This window comes from Sylvia atricapilla, chromosome 17 (genome assembly GCF_009819655.1).
Source record: "Sylvia atricapilla isolate bSylAtr1 chromosome 17, bSylAtr1.pri, whole genome shotgun sequence".
NCBI classification, from domain to species: domain Eukaryota; kingdom Metazoa; phylum Chordata; class Aves; order Passeriformes; family Sylviidae; genus Sylvia; species Sylvia atricapilla.
The window spans coordinates 8,837,234-8,861,755 of NC_089156.1; the positions used below are offsets into that span (position 1 = coordinate 8,837,234).

At 50.5% G+C, this 24,522-nt stretch overlaps 1 protein-coding gene across 1 annotated transcript in view; it reads left to right on the plus strand.

Moving 5' to 3' along the window:
- The first annotated feature begins 1,716 nt into the window (after positions 1–1,716).
- Positions 1,717–24,522, plus strand: part of MN1 (MN1 proto-oncogene, transcriptional regulator) — a 34,768-nt gene continuing 11,962 nt past the window's right edge. Inside the window, exon 1 of the mRNA XM_066331510.1 lies at positions 1,717–5,356. Within this exon, the coding sequence (XP_066187607.1) occupies positions 1,924–5,356 (3,433 nt within the window). The 5' untranslated portion in view covers positions 1,717–1,923. The remainder of the gene's footprint in view (positions 5,357–24,522) is intronic.

Consider the following 24,522-nt stretch of genomic DNA (forward strand, 5'->3'; position numbering starts at 1 on the left):
CGCGAGGAATGCTCTCCGGTCCCGGCCCGCCCCGTCCGGCCCGACTGCCCGCCGTCGGGGCGGAGCGGAGGTGCGGGCACGGAGGGGGGCCCCTCCGCCCGGCGGGGACACGGAGCAGGACACGGAGCAGAGCCTGTCCGCCGGCGGGGACACGGAGCGGGGCTTCTCTCCCCGGCGGGGACACGGAGCGGGGCTTCTCTCCCCGGCGGGGACACGGAGCGGGGCCTGTCGGCCCGGCAGGGACACGGAGCGGGTCCTGTCGGCCCGTTGGGGACACGGAGCGGGGCTTCTCTCCCCGGCGGGGACACGGAGCGGGTCCTGTCGGCCCGACGGGGACACGGAGCGGGGACTCTCCGCCCGGCGGGGACACGGAGCGGGGCTTCTCCTGCCAGCGGGGCCCGGGCGGGCGCCAGGGGGCGCTGTGCCCGTTCGGAAGAGCCGCTCCGACGGCGCGCACGCAGGCGCACAGGGGGCGCGACGGCGGCGGCGCTGGGGGAGCCCCGGGCGCGGGGCCGCCTCTGACCCGGAGCCGCGCCGGGTGCGGGGCTCCGGTCGGCGCAGCCGTCGGTCCGGACCGCTGCCCCTGTGCAGGGAAGCGGCGCAGGGGCCGGCGGCCTCGTGTCTCCCTCAGTCCCTCCCTCCGTTGCCGCCGTTCCCGTAGCGAAGAGCGAGACGTCCCCTTCGTTCCTTTGTGCCGCGGTCGTGCCGCGCGTGCTGCGTTTTCCACCCCGGTGCCCGCCCCGCAGCTCGAGCCCCGCGCCCCCCTCTTTCCCCCTTGTCACTTCGCTAAGTAATAATTTCCACGTCCAATTCCATTTCTTCGCCGGTTCTGAAATCTCCAGGCCATCAGCAAGGAGGATAGTTCACATGAAAACTAATTACACAAAATCAATATTTAATCACAGCGCAGCATCCTGATCCTGCAGAAAAAAATCCCGTTAAAACTCTCCTGCCATATACAAACAGTCCTCAGCCGCTTATTTATAGATCTCATTTTTTTTTTGGTGGGAGCAATATTCATTACTATTTCTTTAAACTATCGACATGTGCATCCGCGAGCACCTGAAGCACCGTGTCCCGCCGGCGATCTGTGGGCCCCTAGCCCTGGTGGGTGTTTGTCCCTCCGGGGGAACGGGCTTGTGACTGCCCCCGCTGCCGCAGCGCCCGCTCCCCGCCAGGCTCCGCGCAGTGTCCGGCCCGGGGCCGCTCCTGTTCCCGGGCTCGGGGCTGCCGCACGGGTTTCACCCCGGTGCGGCCGGTGGCTCCCCACACCCGCCACTTGGTCCCAGCTCCAGTGCCCCCCGCCCCGCTCCAGGACCCCGCTCCGGGACCCCGAGGCACCGCGCACCTCCCCGTCCGCCCGCGCTCCGTGCGCCGCGGCAGCAGCGGCGCGGCCGGGCACGGGGGGCGGTGCGGGGCGCGGTGCGGGCGGGGCGCGGGGCCGGCGGCGGAGCCACCTTAACGGCAGCCCCGCCCCGGTCCGCGGCGCTCATTGGCGCAGCCCCGATGGCTGAAATTCATCGCTGAAATGCAAAACTTGTTGCTGCTCCGCCAGCGCTGGGTGAGAGCGCGGCAGCGCGCGGGGAGCGCGGCGCAGCCCTCGCAGCGCCCGCCCGGCCCCGCGCCCCGGCCCCGCCGCCGCCGGAGCGCTGCGAGCCGCGGGAGCGCACGGCCGGCCGGCGATGCGGCGCGCAGCTCCCGGGCGCCGGAGCCTGTGAGCGGCGGCGCGCCGCCCCGTCGGCTCTCGGGCAGCAGCGAGCAGCGAGCGGCGGGGTGAGCGCGGGCGAGCGGCCGGTGCCGGCGGCGCGGCAGGATGTGAGCGGGGGGCGGCCGAGTGGCGCGGAGCGGAGCAGCGGGGAGCGGCGGGCAGCGGGACGGCGGAGCGGCGTGGAGCAGCCATGCCCTGCTGAGGAGCCGCGCAGGATGTTCGGGCTGGAGCAGTTCGAGCCGCAGAACAGCGGCCGGAGCGGCGGGCAGGCGGAGCGGGGCTTCGGCCAGCCCGGACTGAGCATGAGCGCGCACTTCAAGGCGCCGGCCTTCCCCGGCGGCGGCCCAGCACCGGCGGACCCGGCCCTGGGAGCGCTGGGCGAGCCGCCCCTCCTGGGCATGAACATGAGTCTGGCCGGGGACGGCTACGGCTTCCCGGGCCGCGGCCCTGCCGAGCTGCACGGCGGCGGCATGCAGCCGCCTGTGCACGGCTTCTTCGGCGGACAGCAGCCGCACGGCGGCCCCGGCGGCGCCCCCCACCCGCACCAGCACCCCCCGCACTTCGGCGGCGGCTTCGGGCCCGACCCCGGCGCCTCCTGCGTGCACGGCGGGCGCCTTCTGGGCTACAGCGGCGCTTTGGGCGGGCAGACGGCGTTCGCCGACGGCTACGAGCACATGGCCGAGGGCCAGGGCGGCGAGGGCTTCGGGCAGCAGCGCCCCGGGACCTTGCCCGATTTCCAGCACCACGGCGCCGGCGCTGCCAGCCACGCCGTGCCGGCGCCCTGCCTGCCCCTCGACCAGTCCCCCAACCGCGCTGCCTCCTTCCACGGGCTGCCGGCGGCCGGCTCCTCAGAGCCCCACGGCCTGGAGCCGCGGCGGCTGCCGGCGCAGGGCGGCGTGGACTCGCTGGAATACAATTATCCTGGCGATGGCCCTGCCAGCCACTTCGAGCTGCCCGTCTTCTCCCCGTCGGAGCCTGAGGGGCAGCTGCCGCACTACGGCGGCGGGCGGCAGGTGCCGGCGGGCGGCAGCTTCGCGGGGGCGCCCGCCCTGCCCCGGGCGCCGGGCATGGCCGTGGCCAAGGCGCACCAGCCGCAGCAGCACGGCGTCTTCTTCGAGCGCTTCGGGGGGGCGCGGAAGATGTCGGCCAGTCTGGAGCCGGGGGCCAACGCCAGGCACCCGCTGATGCAGCAGCAGCAGCCACCACCGCCACCACCGCAACCACCGCAGCAGCCGCCGGGCTTGCTGGCCAGACAGAACTCCTGCCCGCCAGCCATCCCTAGGCAACAGCAAACAGAAGCCAACGCTCCCAACTCCAACCTGCAGGACAATGGGCCCATAATGCAGAACCAGCATGCACAGTTTGAATACCCTATTCACAGACTGGAGAACAGGAATATGCATCCCTACACCGACCCCGTGTTTAATATGCAGCACCCTCCTCCGCAACAGCCACCAAATCAAAGACTGCAGCACTTCGATGCCCCCTACGTGAGCGTCGCCAAGAGGCCGCGGTTTGACTTCCCCAACACTCCTGGCGTCGAGCGCTGCGCCTCCTGGGGCGGCGGCATGCACGGCCCGGCCATGGAGAGTCACCTTTCCCCGACGGCCTACCCTGGCCTGCCGGGCGAGTTCACCCCGCCGGCACCCGAGGCCTTTGGGGGCCCGTTGCCACACGGCGGCCCTGAGCACCCGGCGCTGGCGCAGCGCCAGAACGCGGCCCTGGTGATGAAGCAGATGGCCTCGCGAAGCCAGCAGCGCCTGCGGCCGCCCAGTCTGCAGCAGCTGGGGCATCATGGTGAGGTGGGCGCACCCGGCGGCCTGCCCCCGCCAGCCTTCGAGCGGGAGGCCGGTGGCGGCCGCAGCTTCGATGCTCCGGCGCCGCACCTGGCCCCCGACGGCGCCTGGTTCGCGGGGCCGGCGCCGCCTGGGGAGCTGCTGCCGAGGCGCTTGGCAGCGCCCGGGCTACCGGCCGAGGCAGCCCCCCACGAGCTGGGCCTGCAGCCGGGCGGCCCCGCCGTGCTCTTCCGGCCGGGCGCCGGTGGGCTGGGGCTGCAGGAGCCCTTGCGGATGGCAGGCGAGGGGCCGGCACAGGCCCTGCCGTCGCCCGGCGTCCATCCGCCCTTCACACCCTCAATGGGCGGCCTCTCGCAGCTGCAGTCACCAGGCAGCGGTGTGGCACTGCCCAGTGCCCCCGCTGAGCGCCGTGGCCCCGCCGACTTCGCCACCCAGCCCGGCTTCCCCTTCGCGGCGGCGGCGCGGCAGCCGGCGGCCCACGGGGCTGCACCTGCCCTCAGCGCCTCGCCGGGGGCCTACCCGCCGCCCCCGCCCGAGTTTCCCCCGCCGCCCCCGCCACGGCCCGCTGCCAGCAAGCTGGGTGCCCTCTCGCTGGGCTCCTTCAGCAAGGCGGCCAGCAAGGACAATGTCTTCGGGCAGAGCTGCCTGGCTGCCCTCTCCACTGCCTGCCAAAACATGATCGCGAGCCTGGGCGCTCCCAACCTCAACGTCACCTTCAACAAGAAGAGCCCGGCCGAGGCCAAGCGCAAGCTCAGCCAGGCCGAGCCCGACCCGCCACCTGCTGCCCCGGACTATTTCCCAGCAGGGCCGCCAGTCGGTGGGGGTGGCACGGGCAAAGCAGCGGGCACTGCCCCGCTGCTGCCCGCGGAGAGCAGCCTCTCGCCCGGCTACGCGCTGGAGCCGGTGGCCGGTGGCGAGGGGAAGGCGGGTGGCGGGCGGGGTCGGGGTCGCCGGAAACGGGACAGTGGGCACGTCAGCCCCGGCACGTTTTTTGACAAGTTCTCAGCTGCCGAGGGCGGGGGAGCCGGTGTCAGCCCAGGGCAGCCGGCAGTGCCGGTGGCGGCGGGGGCCCCGCCGGGGGCTGCGGGCGCTGAGCGCGGTGGAGGCACCCCTCATGACAAGCCCCTGACCTCCCCTTCCTGGGGCAAGGGTAGTGAACTGTTGCTGGCGGAGCAGCCCGACCTGATGTCCTCCCTGGACAGCGGCATCCAGAGCGTGACCAAGTCAGACGGCAGCTCCCCGCACGTGGACTTTCCTGACGAGGTCAGCACCAGCTATGGCAACGAGGACGAGGTGTCCTCCAGCTCCGACAATGCCACCTCCAAGCCCACCCGTAGCCCGCTGCTGGGTGGTTCGCCCAAGCTGCCCCGTGGGGAGCACACACTTCTCAACGGACAGAAGCCCCTGGCCCTTGGCCTTCTCAGTACATCTACCTCGACCCCCGACAGCTATGGGCTCAGCACCACGGCGGGCGCTCACCCTGGCACGCCAAGCATGGAACAGGTGCGGACCCCCACGAGCACCTCGGCCCAGGATGAGATCCACCCCCTGGAGATCCTGCAGGCACAGATCCAGCTCCAGCGGCAGCAGTTCAGCATCTCGGAAGACCAGCCCTTGGGGTTGAAGAGCAAGAAGGGGGAGTGTGCGGGGCAGAATGGGGACAGTGACCTGGGCAGCTGCTGCTCGGAGGGTGTCAAGGGCACCATGAGCACCATCGACCTGGACTCTCTGATGGCAGAGCACAACTCCACCTGGTACCTGCCTGGAGAGAAGGCCCTGATGGAGGGGCAGGAGGAGGACAAGCCCATGGCGCCCTGGGAGAAGCCCAAGCCCCCGAACCCCAGCAAAGAAGGTATCAGTTGTCCCACATGGGTGCTGTCACAGGGGTAGGGGTGGTTGTGGGCTGCTCAGGGAAGGGGACGTGGTGGGGTTGGAGCTCTAGTACTTTGGGCACACACTGGCTCCACACCCTCTCTACCCTTGGTGGATGCCAGGCACCTTCCCAGTCTGGACTGGGGCTGCAGGATGCTGGGTGGCTCTGCTGGGAGGGCCAGTGTCAGGGACACAGTGCCTGCTGCCTGACTGGCCCAGGTGACAACTGCCCCATGGCATCTCTGCTGCTAGCCCCATCGTGCCTCCTAGGGAATGGGCAGGTGGGGGTGCTGAGCACAGGGGCTCCCAGTGAGAGCCCCACCTGAGCTCCTGGGCCTGGGGTGCTGCAGAAAGGGACTGCAGGGTCTCACCAAGCATGGAGTGCTGAGGAGCGGGCTCCCACAGAGCCTGGTGCCAGCTGAACCTTCCAACCAACCTTCCCAAAACTCTGCTGAGGTTTTCCCAAACCATGAAAACATGAGTGTGGTGGTAGTGCTGCCCCTTCGAGTCCAGGTGCCCCCTGCTTGCATTTGGTGCCCATAGCAGTGTGATACTGAGCTGAACAGCTTGTAACAAACTATTTTTCATTTCACTGAAAGGTGATTTAAAATAAGGCTCTGTATCTTTAGTGTAAAACTTGCTTAGTTGACAGATGTTTAATTTTGACATTAGTTGTCATTTTTGATCCTTCCTTGTGTCCAGAGGGCATCATAATTCCCCAGGCTTAGGAAAAAATATTTTAATGGAAAACCCTCTATTATAAAAGCTGTTTGAGATAAGGATGATTATAGATTCAATTGGTTTCTATTTTATCTTATCAAATCCCTATTTTGCAACCTGCCTAGCAGTATGTGTGATTGTTATAATGGGTGCACATGCTGTACCTGCTATCTGAGGGCAGGCAGGGTTTTGGTGTGCTAGAAATACATGTGTGCAGTTTACACAATATAAACTCATTATTTGTGCCTAGAAAAGGTGATATTTTGCTACTGCAGTGTAGTTTGAAATTGTTTTCATTACCTCTCGTAGTGGAGACTGACTTTTTACAGCTCTCCACATTTAGTAATTTTGCTAAGAAAGTTGTTGGTGAAATTAGAAGGGAGCTGGTTTGGAAACTGGGCTGTTTGCTGACCCGGTTCTGGTTGGCTTTGCAGCTTTGGCTTTCTGAAGCGTGAATCCTAGCCCCCATGGTTTGTCTCTTTGTTCATGTTTAATGCCCAGCGCAGGAGACTCTCATTTCGAGGAGAGTGTTTAGCATGCACGGCAGACCCGAGGAAGCCCATCAGCATTCTCCATGCTTCACCCAGGCAAGGACATAAATTGGTTTGTTTGGGGCCCTTCTTTTCCATTTTTAAATGGAGTTGCACACAGCATCCTTCCTGGCCCCTTCTCTTTTATTGTTTCTTGTACACAACATCTAGATCTGACTGGATCAATAGCTAGTTAGCACAAATCACAGTTCCTGTCACTTCTGCCTTGGCAGGCTCAAGCACATATATACGTTCTCTCACACCACACGCACCCCGTTACCTTGTGCACTTTCACACGCACACAGATACACAATCTCACACCGCGCTGTGTTTAGAAATAGGTGTTGAAAGAATAACTTGTATAGATCTTGACTTCCTGGATGAAAAAAGAAATCCTGAGCAGTGATTTAATTCTGAACAGCACATTTATTAAAAGTGTAATTTGGCTTAAAATGATCTATATTTTGTGTGTGCGTGTGTCATACAGAGCGATGCTTCTGCAGCGTCTTTTAACAGCACTCCTCCAGTCACTTTGATCACAGCTATTCTTAGTAACAGCTAGTGAAAGAAGTAATTGCTTTCTGGTCGTGATAACCACAATGTTGGTGTTAAAACAGTTCATCACTTGGAAGGAAAACCATTTAATCAGTGTTCCTATATAAGGATATGTTTTAGTATTTCAGAAGCTTAACATAAAATAGCAAACCAGTTCCACAACAATGCAGAGGCGCTCGGGTTGGTTCATGCTTTAGTCACTTGAGGGATTTGAATGGGCTGGTTCCTCGGATGAGGAAATTTATACAGACTCACAGAGAATTTACTTTAACTGTTGTTGGAGATGATAAAGATACAATGGGTGAGACAAAACAGGCTGTTCACCTCGGTCAGTAGAAATAATTTACCTTAACATTGCCGTACCCCTGGAGTGTGTGAAACTGTGCTTAAGAAAAGGCTTTCTTTAGACGTGGGCTGAGATTTTAAACCTTCTCAGTTGGCTGGGATTTGCACTGTCGTGTTTGTTCCAGCAGTAACCCAGTGTCCGGGTGGATGCGCAGGCTCCAGACAGCGCTCCTCTGAACTGAGGCAGTTCCTCGGTGTGTGGAATGCTGTGCTGGAAGGTGGGCACCGTTTTGGGGTTGGGCAGCGTTACTGAGAGCAGCATTAGACCCGGGGTCCTCCCCAGTGCAGACATTGCTGGGGGGCTTCTGATTTACACCTGCTGTGAGAAGGCAGGCGGCCGGGGATTTATTCCCATTGTGGCACTGCTGCGATTGGCACCGGCAGCTCCTCAGGTGCTGGGGTGGTGGAGGAAGAGGAGGTGGAGGAAGGGACTGTGGGTGTCAGGGGGCAGCTTCCCCTCAGTGCAGCACTGCCTGCCACTCTCAGCCAGTGCCAGGACCGGAGGGTCTGCCTTCAGTGCTTGCCATGAAGGAAGGAGCAGACTCCCCAAAACACAGCACGATCAGGAACTTCTCAAATACTCCGTGAACGTGCAGGTTATGGGAGGAACAAGTTGTTTTAATGGCTGCTCAGATTCCTTGGAGCTCACCTTTTCTCCCATAACAGTGTTAAAATGATTTGCTGGCCTCTGGCAGTTGTGTGAGCTGTGGGTCTGGAGGTTGCCGAGAGCAGACACGGGTGCTGCTGGTGCCCCTGTGAGGTGTGACACCTCCGACGCTGGCCTGCCGCGAGCCCTGTGCGTGCGTTCACGTTCCATTTCGGAGTGTGGTATTAGTAATGCTGCCTGGACATGGCTCTGCCCTGAGATGTGTTTTCTGGAAGGAGTTTTCTCTGATGCATCGTTTCTTGTACCAACACGTTTTATGTGAAGTAGCTGGTAGGTTTTGGGTTTTTTCCCCCCTGAAAATGCTTTCTAGAATTTCGTGTTTTCCTTTGCCTAGCAGCTTGTGCTGGGAGTGAGAGATAAATAACAGAGAGTCTGTAGGGGTTGTCTTGACTTCCAACACCACAGCTCTAGCTGACAAAGAATAACCAGATCAAATTCACTTAAAAATCCAGGGCCAGTTTAATGGGATTCTGCTTTTCCTGGTTTGACCAAAGCAGAACAATTCCCCCTTCCGTGAAATGTGTATTAGTATTCTTTAGAAACCCAGTAATTAAGTGCTGGTGGGGTTTTGGTTTTAGTTTTTAATTGAAATTTTGAAGGTCCCATAGTGCAAATGTCAGGTGAAGACATCAGTATGTCCCTAGAACTGTGCAGGTGTTGATTGGAAAGGATGGGAATATATTTCACTGCTCGGTGGCTGTTGGGCTCATCAGTCCAGGCTGACGGGCACGTGCCACGCGGCACCGTTAGCCTTCATCTGTGAGATTTTGTTAATATTTCATCGTTACACCAAACCTGTCACTGGAATGAGCCCACAGGCCAACCCTCTTGCTGGAGCAGCGTGTAACATCTGTGAATTACTAGAAATACATTAACAAAGGTCAAATTTGGTCCAGATGCGGCCGGGAGCCTTTGTTTTCTTTCCCTTTCCAGTGCATTCTGCTGCGTGCTTTATTTTAAATACTGCTTAGTTCTTTCAGAAGCTTTACCGAGGGACCGTGTTTGTTTGCTGGGACTGAGTTTGTCAGACCTCTGGTGAGGTTTTTCAGGCACTGAACCCTCACTGCAAGCGATGTGCTGTGAGCGGCTGTGTTGTAGTGAGCGCTGTGGAAGCGAGTTCAGCAGCAAAGCTCAGCGCCTTTTCCAGCGAGGGGGCTGTGATTGCCGATGCTGCTTTGTTTGCCTCGCTGGGCTGCTGAAACTTACACAATTTTAACAATTTAGTGAAAAAAGAAGCTATTGCCTTTGTCTTGGGAGTTACACGATAAACTCCACTTATATCAAATCCACATCTTTATTAAATCATCTGGATTAGCAACTAGAGGGATGAGAGAAGAACGCTGCCGCTGCTTATCCTGGGAGGAGAGAGTTTGGTGTGTGTTAGATTTGGAATTAATATGATGCTTTAAACTTTTCTAACCTGTTAAAAAAAAAATAATTGGAAGGGTTGGTCCTGCTTGGCCTCATGTGAATGACAGAAATTCTCCATTGTTTACCTTGACTGACTATAATTTTTAATACTTTCTACTAGAAAATGGTCCTGTTTAGAAATATTTTCCTTTGTTTTATAAACATTCTGTAGCAGTGTGCTTGTCGACCTTTATGGCATATATTAGAGAAAGCAGGGGACAAAATTTTCCGTATTATTTCCTCTTGCTGTGATATACTAAAATATTTAGTGCAGGAAGTGTGTAAATTTATTGGTATTTCAGTAACAACTGTGGCCACTGTTTGCCTTTGCATCCACTGTCTGTCTGGCTGTTAATTTTTGGTCTCTAGACTTACCTGTTCTCATTTCAGTGGACGATCTAGCTGTGTTTGAATTAATGCAGATTACCTATCTGGTTTGCATCCTGGTGCCTCCTTGCCCCAAAGTGTGTTATTTTCTGATGGCCCATTCAGTTGCAAGGTGAGTTTTAACAGGGTTGTTTTGCACAAACTGGGGTGTGAGGATGTGCGTGAGACAGACTTCGAGGGAGATGTTTCTTGAAATTGGTGTGTGAATGTGCTTCAGATCTTTATGTATGATGTAAAAGGAAATGAATTAGACTTAGTATTTATATATGAACTTGGATGACAGCATAGATTTATTTGATCTGTGATGTATTACACCATGTCTGCCCTTAATTTTTAAGGTACAATACCTGTTTTTTTACCAATGACATAGTGGAATGTTCGACCACAGAACTACAAATAATATTTTGGTAAAAAGCGTTATTAATTAGCAATGTCTATAGATACAATTTGTTGTTACTTGTGTAGAACAAAGAATATGGCATCAAACAAAAGTCTAACCTAAAACTAAATAGGCTGCTTTTATTTGAACCAGCTGACTTCCAGCCTCGGTAATGTTCTGTACCAGGGAAAGGTTTTGGTACTGTAAAATGCCTTTATGTGGCCATATAAAATTTTAGTACTAGACAAATTACTGTATATTTTCAGTCAGTGGTTTCTCATGTATTTCTGTTAAATCTGACTGTGAGGAGAGTCTCCTCAGAAAGTGCAGAGCCAGTTCTGAAATGAATCTTCAGGTGGCCTAACATGTATGCTTTGTTAACACTAAATTTACTGAAATATCAGAAGCCGTTTAATGGCATAATTTCTCAAGCACACTGAGAATATCGAAGGAGACCCATCAAATTGTAGGCAGAGCATCATTGCCTGGTTTATTTCTGGTATAGAATAGATGGTCCTTGTGCATGTTTGGGACTGGAGCAGGCAGTGTGGGTGGTGGGCGTCAGGCGCTGGTACCCACCTCGCCATCGCGCCGCGGCTCCGGCCGGCATCCGCCTCCCTTCCATTGAAAAATCTACACCCTTGAAAAGAATGATTCTTGCACCTGTAAACACATGATTAAGGTTTGCAGGACTTGTTTAAGATTGGTGTGTTGTTTATTTTTAAATATGAAATTATTCTTGTTTCGTGGGGTTTTTTTATTTTTTTGCGGAGCGTTTTTAAATGAGAGCCTCTGTTTAGTGAGGGCTGTTCGGAACATGGCTGGCTGTGCACCACATCTTGGGCAAGGGACATGGGGAACCTTACGGAAATTAAATAGGTGAAGCTGTGGAATCATTCAGGAAATTCAAGGTCTGCTCTCACCTTCCTGGTCTTGGTTAGATTTCACAGCTTTTAAAATGTGATTCTGAATTTTTACTGTTCTGTAGATAGACCCACTTTACATACAGTGATTAGATGACTGGCTTATATAAAAATACTGCGATTCTTTGTAATTTTCTGCTTTTCCTTTGCCAGATGCTTTTGTGTTGGTGCAGTTAAAACATTCTGAGTTACTAGTGACCTTTTAATACAAAGGATTTGGGGTTTTTTTTACAAATTTAAATATATTTTATGGATTATGTGCCAATGTTCCAAAGTCAAATGCCTTCTAAATTTAAAGCTGAGACTTGGAACAGCTGGAGGTCTAATCCATTAATTTTTACAAGCTGACTTTCTTAATACTTCAAAGAGAACATCTTAGATGATATTGCTTTACTGTTCCCCTCTTCAGCACCCCTTCTTCTCCTCTCCCTACCAGTGCCCTCTCCTCTAAGGCTTCATGCTCCGCTCATCTCCTGGCAAGTGACAAAGGCGCCTGGATGGGGGGAATGCATTTTCCTTAGTTGATGTAATAAGTTTTAAGACTCGATGGTCTAGAAATGTGCCTTTCTTAGTGTTGCACTTTTGATCCATAGTAATGCAAAAATACGTGGTCACCACTGTTCTGTGTTTCTTTCCTGTACTTGGATTATTTTTTGTAGTGGCACAGGCATTTTGTCACAGGAGTATTTTTGCTCCGTGCTTGTGCCTTTTTGAAACACCTGACTCACACGTTGGGCACGTCCCTCTCCGTAGGATTGGGTCTGATCCATGCTGACCGTTTGGAAGCTGTGTTTTCCCAAGTCTTGCCTTGCCCGTTTGGGCAGGAGCTGCTCTGGCACCGCCGACGGTGCCGCTCCCTGGGACACACGTGCGCATCCATCACGGGCAGCTCCCGAGCAGCAGCAGAGGCTCAGCGGCAGGCTGAGGTGTTTGGATGCTGCAGGAATCTCAGCAGAGGTGTTTGGATGCTGCAGCGGGGCACTTCGTGTCTGTTTGTTTTCAATTCCAGCAAATCTGTTTGTGTCTGCTCAGTGTTCTAACGTAACACCACCGAGCAGGACGCTAGGTGGTCTGCATTTTTTATTAGCTTTTAACATTTGTCTAAAAAAAGCTTTTCTTTGTTTGGTAAGCAGAAATCTGGTTATGCTTAAGTGATAGATTTTTTACATCGAAATAAATGCAGTTTATTTGAGTTTAAACGCAGACAACACATGTGGGAGCTCGAAGGGCTCTGCTAGCTCCGACTGTGAACGATGGGAGAGACGTGTCCCAGTCCTGCTCCTGTGGCCACTTTCTGTGAACTTTGGGATATTTATCTTTTTCTTATCCCCCTCTGTGTTTGGAGCATTTAAAATGCAAAATGAAGAACTTAGTTTTTTTTCCTTTTAACTCTCGTACCTTCAGTTCTGACTGCTGGGCCCTTAGGACTTGATCCCCTTGATCCCAGCAAAGCCTGTGATTGGTCAGTAGCTGGAAGACAGCAGGATTTTTTGGTGGTAAAATATATGTTTTCAGAGTTAAGTCTGCATTTAATTAATTTTGTGAATTAGTATTCACAAAATACTCGAAAGCATTCTGTTGCTAATAGAAAGATCATCCTGAGGCTGGGGAAGCACAGTTAATTGAAAAAGCAGCCATTTGTAAAGTGAAGAAAATTTTAAAACATTTCATACCCTAATTAAGAATGTACTCCTGAGTTAAAATTGAGAATATTAATTTGCTGTGTGAAGCAAATACACTACAAAGCCCTTAAAAGAGTCATATCCTTCCTTCCTCCTTAATCCTCTCCCAAAATGCAGTTTCAGAAGAAAGGCATGACTTTTTTTCTTTTTTATAATGTAGCCTGAAACCATTTTGCTAGAAAGATGTAAATTGATCTATTAACATAGGAAATGGAGGTTGGGCTGGGGTTATTATCTGGTCAGAATTTTAGGATCTCTTTCCTAGAAAAATCTTCCACTAATTTTTTTTTTTTGGGGGGGGGAGTGGGCAGGGTAGGTGGGTATAATATTCCTCTCTAATGGCATTTAAAAACGCAGAGGGTGCTGTCGGTCTGAGGCACAGCTGTGCATCACTGTGAGGAGTGCTGGTCCCTGGGGAATGGGGCTGAGCCTTCCCTCCCCTGCACTGCTGGAGGTGAGGCTGCCAGTGGAAACGGGTGGGGAGGGAGTGTCTGCACAGCGTTCCTGCTCCTGCCTGCGTGGCTCGGTCAGTCAAGGCATCGCCGCCGTACTTACAGAGATTGGGGTCTGCCTGTGATTTAGAGCGCAGCCGAGTCCATGTTCAGGTCCCAGTCTCGGATTATTTTTATTTAAGATCATATTTATTGCACCATAAATTGCCACGGTGCTTTAGAAACCTGGGAGATGTTCCCACTGCTGAAGATTTACTGTCCAGATGAGATGAAACAGGCGTTGTTGGGCTGGTTCAGCGCCAGAACAAGATGTGGTGCCACCAGGGTTTGGGCAGAGGATGCTGGTGAGGTGCACAGGGGAGCTGGAGGGCACTTGGGTACCCAGGAAAGGCTGGCACACCGGCACTGAATGCTGCTGGGTTGGGTGTGTGGGCAGGGAATGAAGGGCTGAGAGCATCTCGTCCCACCTGGTGATCTCATTTCTGCATGGATTCCTCCTTCGGTGGGGATGGTGCGGCTGCACTGCCCTCTCCGGGGCAGCATTTCTCCTCTCGTGGAAAAAATAAAACCCAAACCCCAATTACAGCACTTCTGATCTGTGTGTGAGTGAATTTCTACATTAGTTTGTCAGTCTTAGCAGCAGGAAAAGAGACCTTGATGTTGCAGAAGTGGTTTGGTGTGAGGTGGGTTTTCACCTCCTCCAGATGCCTGGGGTTGGAAGCATCACCAAGGGAGAGGAGGACCCAGATCCCAGGACTGAGCTGTCCAGTAGTTCACAGCCACCTGATGTGACCTATTCCTGGAGTGCTACTGAGCTGATAATTTGAAAAAGAGTGTCCCTTAAATCTGCCAGGCAGCCAGGTAACTCTTTGCACCTAATGTTACAGATATTTTTGATCTGACTCAATTGTTTTAATTTTTATTAGTGCCAAATATTAGGCTGAAAAATGTTCTTTGCCTAGCGTGAAAAGTAACCCAGAATTTCAGACCAAGTAGTTTTAAAAGCAAGAAGATAATAAATGGGCCTATTGATTGTATTCTGCAGAAGAAAAAAAGGAGTTCCCCAGTAATTGTAATAAAAGCTACCACAATCTATGAGACAATAATTCTGAAACCCTTTAAAAATAGTATTATTATTCGAAGTGCAAAGCAGCTGGTATTTTATGATAGAAGAGATTTTATTGTTGCTGGATATAGGGTCAAACGCTTGCAGCACATTTTTGATTTAAACAAACCAAAAACACAAATGCTTTTTTGAAGATAAAATCAGTAAGATTTATTTCTTTTTTTTCCTGGATGCTATAGTTCCCTTCTCTACCTCTAAATATAGGCTCATGCCGTTCTTTTTGTTCTGGCAGAAAGCACACGCAGCCCAGCTCCCTGTGCTCTCCCTACCATGCCATGCTTCTGAGGCGGAGGGAAAACAAGAGCTGTCCCAAGTACAATTCAAATCCTATATGAACTACTTTGAAAGAGGCAGATCACAAAAGGAGAATAGTAAAACATTCCTTCGTTCTGGAACGTTATTATTGTTATTATTATTATTGTTATTGTTATTATTATGACGATGATGATAGAAGTTTCATCCCATCATTTGCCAAGTCTTTGTGCTGCTGGCAGGGTGGCTGTGAGGGTGATGGCTGGAAAATGTGCAGGGGGACGGGGCAGTGTTGGGGAAAGTTCAAGAGCAGCCCTGGTGATTTGGGCGAGCTTTGCTTTTCAACTCTGCTCATCAAAGTTGTGTTGTATGTTACGTGACAAATGGTGTGTCCTGTAGCTAAATCCAGTTCATGTTCTGTGTCCTGATGTTACTTATTTTAGCTGAGGTGTGAATGGGAAAGGCAGAAGGGAATTTGCTGCTCCCAGTGCTCCAGGCCCCTGGGGCAGGTGACCGCGGTCCTGACTCTGCCAGGGCACAAGGGTCCAGCTACTGCAGACCAACAAACACCACTTTGGAAATGTGGGGTTTTAACAACACAGTGAAGTCTTGCTCCAGATAATTCTCCAGATCCTCTAGTGTTTTGTGTAGTTTTCCTCGAGTGGCTGATGCCAATGGTGCTGCAGTGTTTCTCTTACAGAAAAGAACAGATAAAAAATCTCTTCTTTGAGCCAGACACGTGTGAGCCTCAGAGCTGGGAACGTGCGTTGGGAGATTGTGATACAATTACATTTTATGTCTACCTATTAAGCATAATGAAGGGTTGGTTGCTGGCCTTAAATTTGGAAAGAGCTTACTGTAGAGCTTAAACCAGAAGTAGATTCCTGTAATTACTGCTTTGCTGTGCGGAGTGTGGCGAGGTAGAGGGAATAAAAACTGTTCATTGTCCAATTGTATTTCCATAACTGCTGCACTTTTAAATGTCTGTTTTGAAAGATAAAATTTTTTGTTATACTAATTTTCTGAAGTAAGCTAATAAAAGCCAATGCAGGGAAAAAAAAAATAAAAGAGGTGAAGAATGTCTGATGAACAATGCTTAGAAAACAGGGAGCTTCAGTTTCTTCAGTGAGCCCTGCTGCGGTGCTTGGAAAGTGAGTGGCTTTGTTTGTTAAACACAGGGCCACTGTGCTGTTACAGTTTGGGTTCACTTGAATCTCAGATCCTTGATGATGAAATGAAGAATTTTAAAAACTTTGAATTTTGTGTTTGCTTTTCTTTGTACTAGATTAGGCAAACGGGGTAAAACTTGAAGCAGTCAGTTCCGAATCTGCTTTTGCTTTTACTTGACGTTGCTCTTGCTGTGTGATGGCAGTATGTCAGGGAAACTTGGATCCCAGCATCAGTTGTTTGGAATTATTGTTTGGATTATATTCAGTTTCAAATGGTATGAAACTGGAGTGAGAAATGAGCATTTGTTTATGCTGATAAAATGAGTCTTTCATAGCATACACTTGTTTTGGTTGTACATACTAGTACATGTTATAGCTCAGTGTCCATTTTTTCAGAGTGATAACGTGGCCTCACTCTGCTCTTTGTGTGCATTCGGGACTGGGAACTGCATCAAAGAGAAGGTGTTTCTGCTTCAAGTGAGGAAGAAGAGAGGGAAGACCAAAACTCTTCTTGGCCCTTAGGGAAAAACAACACCCTAAACCACATCCTTTTTCCTCTCCCCCTTGAAAATTTGGCTTACATCTTTAAGAGGGAGGTTTTCTAGCTTTTCTTTTCCAGCTATTCTTTAAGGTGTGCTTTTCTGGCCTTTCTCCAGTTTGTGGAAGTTCTCTTAGAACACATTTTTAGGGGTTATATTTGACACGTTCCTGAAGGCTGCCTTCCACAGTGGTCTGGCCCAAATAGAAATGTGAAAAGTTCCCACTACTGAGCTGTAAAAGAATACTGGAAATGGGTTATGCAGAAAAAACCATTTAGATAAAAATGCAATTTTCCCTTCCACATACACTGCTAAGAATTAATAGCACATTCTTCCTAAATGGGTAGTTCTGTATTATATTTTCACCTTAATGAAATTCTTTCCAAAACAGGAGAGTTTCATTTAAAATTGTAGAGCAAAATTGATCTGTCTTTATCAGCAGTGCTCTCGGTTTAAATATCATTGGATTGACTGCCACAGGCTGTCTGGGCATTCCATGGAAAACAGATGTTGGATTCCAAGGTGGGTGTCCCAGTCTGACTGTCCTGTCACAGGGTGTGCTCCTTACCCTGCTGTCACAGCTGGATTTGGGCTGTCACCGTGGTGGTGTGTGCTGTGCACACCAGCTGTGCTCTCACAGCTCCACTACTTGGCCAGTGACCACCATGCAGTAGGGACATGAACATGGGCACTAACCAGGGCAATTCTGCCAGAAACACCCCAAAAGGGAGAAGGGCCAAGCCCTCTGTGGCCTCAGCCTGCGTTGGTTCATTGTTGCACACCTGGGGCACAAGTGCTGAGCCCAAGTGTGGCGTGGCCTGGAACAACATCAGCAAAACCACGCAGACATCAGTTTCTTTTCTACAGGAGATACATAAATGTCTAATGAAAGAAAGAAGGGGGTATCCTCTGTGGTAGCTGTGAAACTGAAGTGGAGATGCCCCCAGGAAGATTTGCCAGTTCCAGCTAAGAGAAAATCAAAACATGTATTCATGCTTTTTAATGGTTTCCTTCTTGGTGAAAGGTTTTTAATGTAATGATGAGAACAGAAGTGTGTGGAAGAAGTAGGGCTGATATACTCTGCTTTAAACAGCTTTTCACTGCTGAGGTAAAGTGGCTAAAGTGCTTTTTATTAAATAAATTGTTTGTGTTTTCATAGTTTTAATAAAATAATTCCCACATATAAGGAATGCTCATAGTGATGGAGACAGACAGAATTGATACAATTCAAAGTCTCCATGTTAAAAATACGAATTTTGATGGTCCTGATGCTGCACAGCTTTTGCATCATTTCTGTGACAAATTATCCTTCAAAGGGACTGTGCTTAGGCTTTCCCCTAAAAGGTGAAAAGGTGTGAGGCATTCTGTCTGATTCTTACACCCAATTAACACTGAGCTTAATCCAAATTCTGTTTTTGAAAGGGGTATTTATAGTCGTCTTCCGAGAGTCTCCCAATCAAACAGCAGCAAATACGATGCTGCTCGTTAGGTGCATTACAGAACAGCTGGTTTTTTAGTCACCAAACTTGTCTTTTGTGATTCATTTTCTGTGAATCACACTAGTTCAGCAAAGAGTGCAGATCACGACTTTTACAGCCAAATATGCAATTCCCTGGAAGCAAATGTCAAATATGAAAGTATTTTAGTGTAGTGCCTTGTAACTTGCGAGTTCTGTATTAATGGGACACTGGCTCTTGAGGTTTCCTGTAAGACTTCACTGCCTGGGACAAGCTTGCCCATCCGTAGGAGTGTTTGCTCCCTGGTGTGAGTGGTTCACACTCAGAGAGTGTTGCTGATTCCACTTTAGGTAGAAATTTCTTAGGTGTCACTGTTTTATTTTTTCATGTTTTTTTGCTGTTGGTGCTTGGTGTACCTGCAGGCAGTCAGCGTGCTGAGTGATGCATTTAAAGCATTGGATGCTACAGTAAAAATCTTGATGGCCATTGTTTCAATCTAAAAAACCCTTCTCATCTTCAAAGTCACTGTTGTTACAATAATTTTCTCTTTGAACATGTCAGGATTCTGTCTTTGATTATAGACTGGATTGTCTCTTGTCATGCATAATGATTTTTTTTTGGGGGTAGGCAGAGACATTTTTCAGTTCCTCACAGTTCATCCCCATCCCAGTACTTACTTAAAAAGAAATAATGTTGAAACCAGGTATTTAAGAATATAGATCCTCAAGAAAATAACTGGTTTTGACTCTGTATTTTCCTGGGAATTTCAGAAAGCTGATGTGAACTACAGATTTATTTTACAATTTGAACTTAGACTTTTAAATTTTCCTCTTCCCCCCCCCACCCCTTCTTTTGCTTCCGATTGGACCAGAAGTCATTATTACAGGGAATTTCTGCTACTTTTTAATTTTCTCTTTTTACAAGTTACACCACACAAAAAGAATTGATCTCTGTAATTCTACCATCAGTTGGAGGGTTGCTTGGATGGATGGTTGGGTGAATGGTGGTTAAGGTGGCTGACCTGGGGGCCTGAGCACTTCTGCCAGACCCTCCCTGCCCTGCTCATGTTGAGGACTGATGCTGAGCCTTGGGAAATGCTCACTGAGGCCTCTTCTGTTGGAAGCTGTTCTGAGGTTTGATGGTCAGTCAACTCTCTAGGGTCCAGAGTTTCCACAGCTGTTACAACCCTCAGAGACCTTACAGCTCTCGGAGCATTGTGGTGGGGTGAAGGCACCCTGGAAGCAGAGCTCCTTCTTGCACTGCTGCTGAGATGTGTGGAGGGACTTGCCAGTTTTGTGGCTGATGGCTTAAACTGTGGTGCTCTGCACTAGTAGCGTGTGAACACAGTGTTCACCTTTGATCGAAGGGCAGGAGGTCTCCTGAAATGGAAGGTGCCTTGGAAAGTCCTCCTCAAGCTACATGAAAGCCCAGAGGCAAGAGCATTGCAGTTCCTGCTTTATGTGTATGTGCAGTCTCTTCCACAGCTGGGTGATGTTGATGCCACCATGGGAAGAGTGTACAAAAAAGGGTGAGAGTAGAACTGCATCAGGCACTGAAGAGGAAATCCCTTGGGAAAGGGGTGTTGTGTAAGAGTGGCAGAAGAGTCCAGGTGAGATCTGCAGATCCCTGCCAGGTTTGGTTACGTGTGTGCAGGCTTCCAGCTGGTCACTCTAAAGCTGTCACATGGTGGGTGTATTGCCACAGAGGGTTCAGTGTGACTAAATCCAAGATACCCCCTCAGTGAGGGTTGCCTGCATGTGTCCATGCAATGGAAGCTTTTGCCACAGAATTAGTAAATCTTGACTCTGGTTTTGCCCTCGTGTTTTGTAAGGAAAGAGCTAAAAAGGATTCTCTGCGTCTTTAAACTTGCAGATCCTCAAAACCTCCCTGGGAAGTAGAAGGGGGAAGGGACCCTTTCAGGATTAATTAAACAGAGATGTCTTGCTGTAGACTTCAGGGTTTACTGATAAATGCCAGCCCCTCACCCACATCTGGTGGTGCTGCTGTTATTTAATCAGGGCCTTGACAAGGAATCTGAGCAATCTTCGCTTTCTCCTCCTCTGTTCCATTTATCTGTCCTCCCAACCTGTTTGTTTGTGTATGGTTAAGTTTTCCATGCCAGGGAGAAGCAGAGTGGAAATGTCAGGGGTCAGGCTGCAGGCAGGGCAGGCAGGAGCAGGCAGGGAGCAGAAAGCCCAGCTCTGCAGCCTTGGAGTTTCTGAGAAACCGGAGATAGGTTGTTCCAGGCAAGATTAACTCCTTCAGCACGGCTGCTTTCTGCTTAAGACATGCAGGAAGGGAGGCAAGGTGGGTACAGTAAGACACTGAGCTCAGACTCCATCCCTCTATCCGTGTGGTCCTGTGGGTAATGGGTGCTCCTGCTGCCCTTTTGCTCACCCTCCTGTTGAAGCCTGGCTGGCCCACCTGCCCTGGCAGCTCTGCTGCTGGGGGATGAAGCTGTGTGGATCCAGACCTGAGGAGGATGGCAGATAGCAGAATTCATTGCAGTACTGTTACGAATACCTGAGTTATTTGGCACATTTCCCAGTGGACAAAATGTTCATCCATGGAGGGCATGATGCTGCTGTTCAGAGACATGCCTTTGAATAGACATGTGACTTGAGTTTGTCACTCAGAAGTTGGATAAGACCAGTCTGGATACCCTTGGCTTCAGAAAAAACAGTTTTGATGTTGTGCCAGTAGACTTGGTATCTCACAGGCTCTCAGCTATGTGCTCTGTGGTGGTTCACAAATGCATCAGCCCCAGCTGATGCTGCCATGATGGCTGGGGTTGGGTGAAGTTTTGGCTGTATGACTCAAGCTGTTGAACTTGCACTTCACCCCACCTGTGCAAGGGAAAAGCCTAATTCAGGGTGGGGTAGAGGATTTTGTTTGTTTGTTTGGTGATGCCTTTGCATTTGTGTTGTAGCAGTGAAGCAGGTGCTGCAGAGCTGAATCCTGCCTGGTTTGACAGTGTTTGCATTGCAGGCAGTGCCCTGCCTGGGACAGCTGCAGGTAGAGATTACAAGGTCCTTATGCCCTGCTAGTGGGATGGTCTGTACTTCTGCACTGAGCACATCTAGACCAGGTTAGCAGCAATTGTCACAAACAGCCGTGGTTACAGATAGCAATGAATCACAGAAGAGAATCAGAATTGGGTTGGAAGGGTCATCTCATTCCAGCTGTGGGCAGGGACACCTTTCACTAGACCAGGTTGTTCCAAGCTCCATCCAGCCTGGCCTTGAACACTGGCAGGGATAGGGCAGGCGCAACTTCTCTTGGCAACCTGTTTCAGTGCTTCAGTACTTGCTGAATAAATAATTTCTTCCAATATCCATTCTAATCCTACCCTCTCTCGGAGGGAGGACATTTCCCCTTGTCTTGTCACTCCAGGCTTTGGTTAGAAGTCCATCTGCATCTCTCTTGGAGTTCCTGTGGGCTGCTCCACGCAGTGAAGTCTTGGGAATCCCTTGTGCTCCCTGTGCCAGTGCTTGGGTGCTGCTCAGCCCTGTGTCCCTCCCCTGCCTTTGACAGGGGCAGCTGGGGCTTCTGGCCCCCTTCCCTTGGGAGGTGCCGCAGGGCAGAGCCCACACAATCCCCAGTGTAGTGGGATGAACTAATTGTCTGCTCTTCTTTCATTTTCCAGGAGTATTGAAATTGTTGTGGGTCATAAATCACGTGAGCATATGGCCGGAAGGAGAACACAGGCCCATATATCAGCTTTGGGCTGGAAGATGAGACTGTTTGTCCTGTGTTGTTCAGGCCCATTTTGTTGATTTACTGGCCTGTGAAACTTTAGAGTTAATTTTTTGTTGAAGCAAAGAAAGTCTGTCTACCTGTGACTTTCCTGCTTGAACAGCTGTTTGCTCCTGATTCGTTGCTATTCTGAGAATTTCATGAAGACTCTCCACAGTGATGTGACAATTGGAAGTAAAAGATGAGCTTTTATTTTTTCTTATCCTAATAGTGGCACTTACAGCCGTACCTAAGAATGCCAGGTTTCTTTGTGTGGTTTTTTAAATGCTGAATTTCCCTCACTGCCATTGCTCCTCATATGGTTGGGCATTTCTTCTGATGATTCTTTTTTTCTTTTCCTTCAGATAGATTTAATTTTTAAACATGCTGCTCAATCAAACCCTGTTCTTCCATCAGACTTCTGGGCCTCAGCTCAATCACCACACCTTATTGCTGCTTTAGGGGATGTTTCTGAATATGCCAAGTCCATTATATGAAGACTTTTCTATCTCTTTCTGTAGTCAAAATTTGGGGTACACCAGAATTTGAGATTTTTCTACAGCAGAAGAGATCTAGCAAGAATCTGCCCAGGAAATACTGGGTTGATAGTATCAGCTCTCAGTCTGATTTGCCAGCACTTAAGTGTTTTCCAGCAGAGATTTTGACCCTTCTTTTAGAAGCTCAGGCCTCCTGACGATTCTGCTTTTTATGGTAATTTCTTGCAGACTCTTAGAATTTGCCAGTGAATTACTTGCAAGGGGCTCACAAGCAGTGATTTGGAACCCTGTTTTTGGAGTGTCAGGTGTCAAGCAGTCGGTGCTGCTGAGCACAGAGCAGGTCAGGGAGTGCCTCATAGCATCAAAGAATGGTTTAGGCTGGGAGAGACCTTAAAACTCATCTCATTCCACACCCCTGCTATGGGCAGGGACACCTTCCACTAGACCAGGTGCTTAGAGCCCTGTTCAGCCTGTTCTGTCCATCTCTGAACTGTGTCTCTGCAGGTGCCAGCTTTGACCTGGGGTCTCTGGTCTCCCTTTTCTCTTGATCTGTGAGTGGTAAACACTTGAACATGAATTTTTGTTTTGTTTTCATGAATGTTGGTTCTAAGTCTCCTCATTCACCCCTGAGACACCAAACTTCAGCTGGAGGTGTCCTAAAGAGAAATGGGATGTGTTTCAAGGTAGGCTATAAATAAATGGTGTAAAAGAGCTAATGATCCTTGATGCTGGTCCTTCTCACTAATGTTAGCCTTTGGTAAACTCCCACTGTGTTTTCAGGAATATCCTTGAACTTGTGTGGTTTAACCCCAAGCATTACTGCACATGATCACCGTTTCTTGGTGTGCAGGAGCCTCAGATGTGTGAGGCCCCTGGGAGAGATTGACTTTGCCTGTGGCAGTTCTGTGTTACAGTCTCTCGTAATTGTGAGTTATAGATGGGGCAGAGGCACCTCCAGGAGCTGTGGGCAGAGCCAGGGAGGAGACAGAGGGACCAAGCAGAGCCCTGTCCCAGCCCGGCAGCCAGGCTGGATGCAGATCTGGCTTTGGGATGTGACAATACAGGTCCTTGGGGAGCTCTTGGGGAACAAGGCAATAAAAGACTTAAAAGTCTTTGGCCAAGTGTATCTGAGCCTTACAAGAGACTGATAATATTTCAGTTAATTTCCTTCTTTTGCTTGGCTAATAACTGCTCATTTAGTTTGCATCCTGAAACTAAATGACTACAAACTAAGTTCTTTGAAGGGAATCTTCATCTTTAATTCTGTTTTCACTTAAGGAAAATAGTTTTCCATGTTTGATCTGCAGGACTTAAGTTTCCTACTTATTACTGTAATGTCTATTTTCCCCCCCAAAATAGTGTCAAAGCTTGTGCACAAGTTTGATGGAGCGCTGGAATTTATGTTTCCCTTTCTGTTTGCTCTGTGCATAATCATGAGCTATTCACTGCCTTTACAAATCCATTGCTAGTGGATTCCTTCCCTTGCTAGTGGAAGGGGGCATTTTATCTTATTTTTGGAGACCTTTCCATGTGAAATATCCAGGTGGTGATTAAATGCAGAACATTTAAGTAGCATCTTTTTTCAGTTTTGGCCTGTCCTGAAATAATACTAGACAATGTCCAGGACTGGTTTTATTTAAGTGAGGGCTTACTGAACAATTTCATATGACTTCTGCGCAATCAGAAAATTCCACTTTGGATTTTATTGTAAACCTTGTGTTTGCTTGTGTGTTCTGGCAGTCAAGAGATGGGTTTTGCATGGGCTGGAGCTGTGTGTAAAACTGTCATGTGATAGTTTGTGTACCTATGAAATAAATTTGAAAGCAAAACCCAGCATTTCCTTACTCATCACGGATGTGTCATTTGTCATCTTTGGTGAAAATAGGCTCAGAGCATTTAGGTAGTGCAAGCAGGTGATGTATGCCAGCAGCATGGAAAGCACAGGATCAGTCAGCCAATGTTCTTTCCTTCTATGGAGGTGGTCTTCTCAGGTTGGGGGCTGGATTCAGAGGCAGGGACATGTCTGGGACAGCCCTTGGAAGAAGGATTATGCAGGAGAAGCTGGTTGTAGCCTCTTCTCAATGCCAGGTCACCAGTGTGATGGAGCTGGTGGGTCGGGCTTAGGCAGTTCACTCCTTTATATGATATATAGCAGAAGTCTTCAGGTTATTTGAGGGGGAAGAGGAGCAGATCCTGGAAAATAACTTGGAGCTCCCCGAGGCTTCATTGGTGTTGGATGGCAGCATATAGATGTTGTGGGTGTTGAGTTGGCTGTGCTGAAATGGGCTGCAGGTGCTGGACTCAGGTTTATTTTCTCTTGA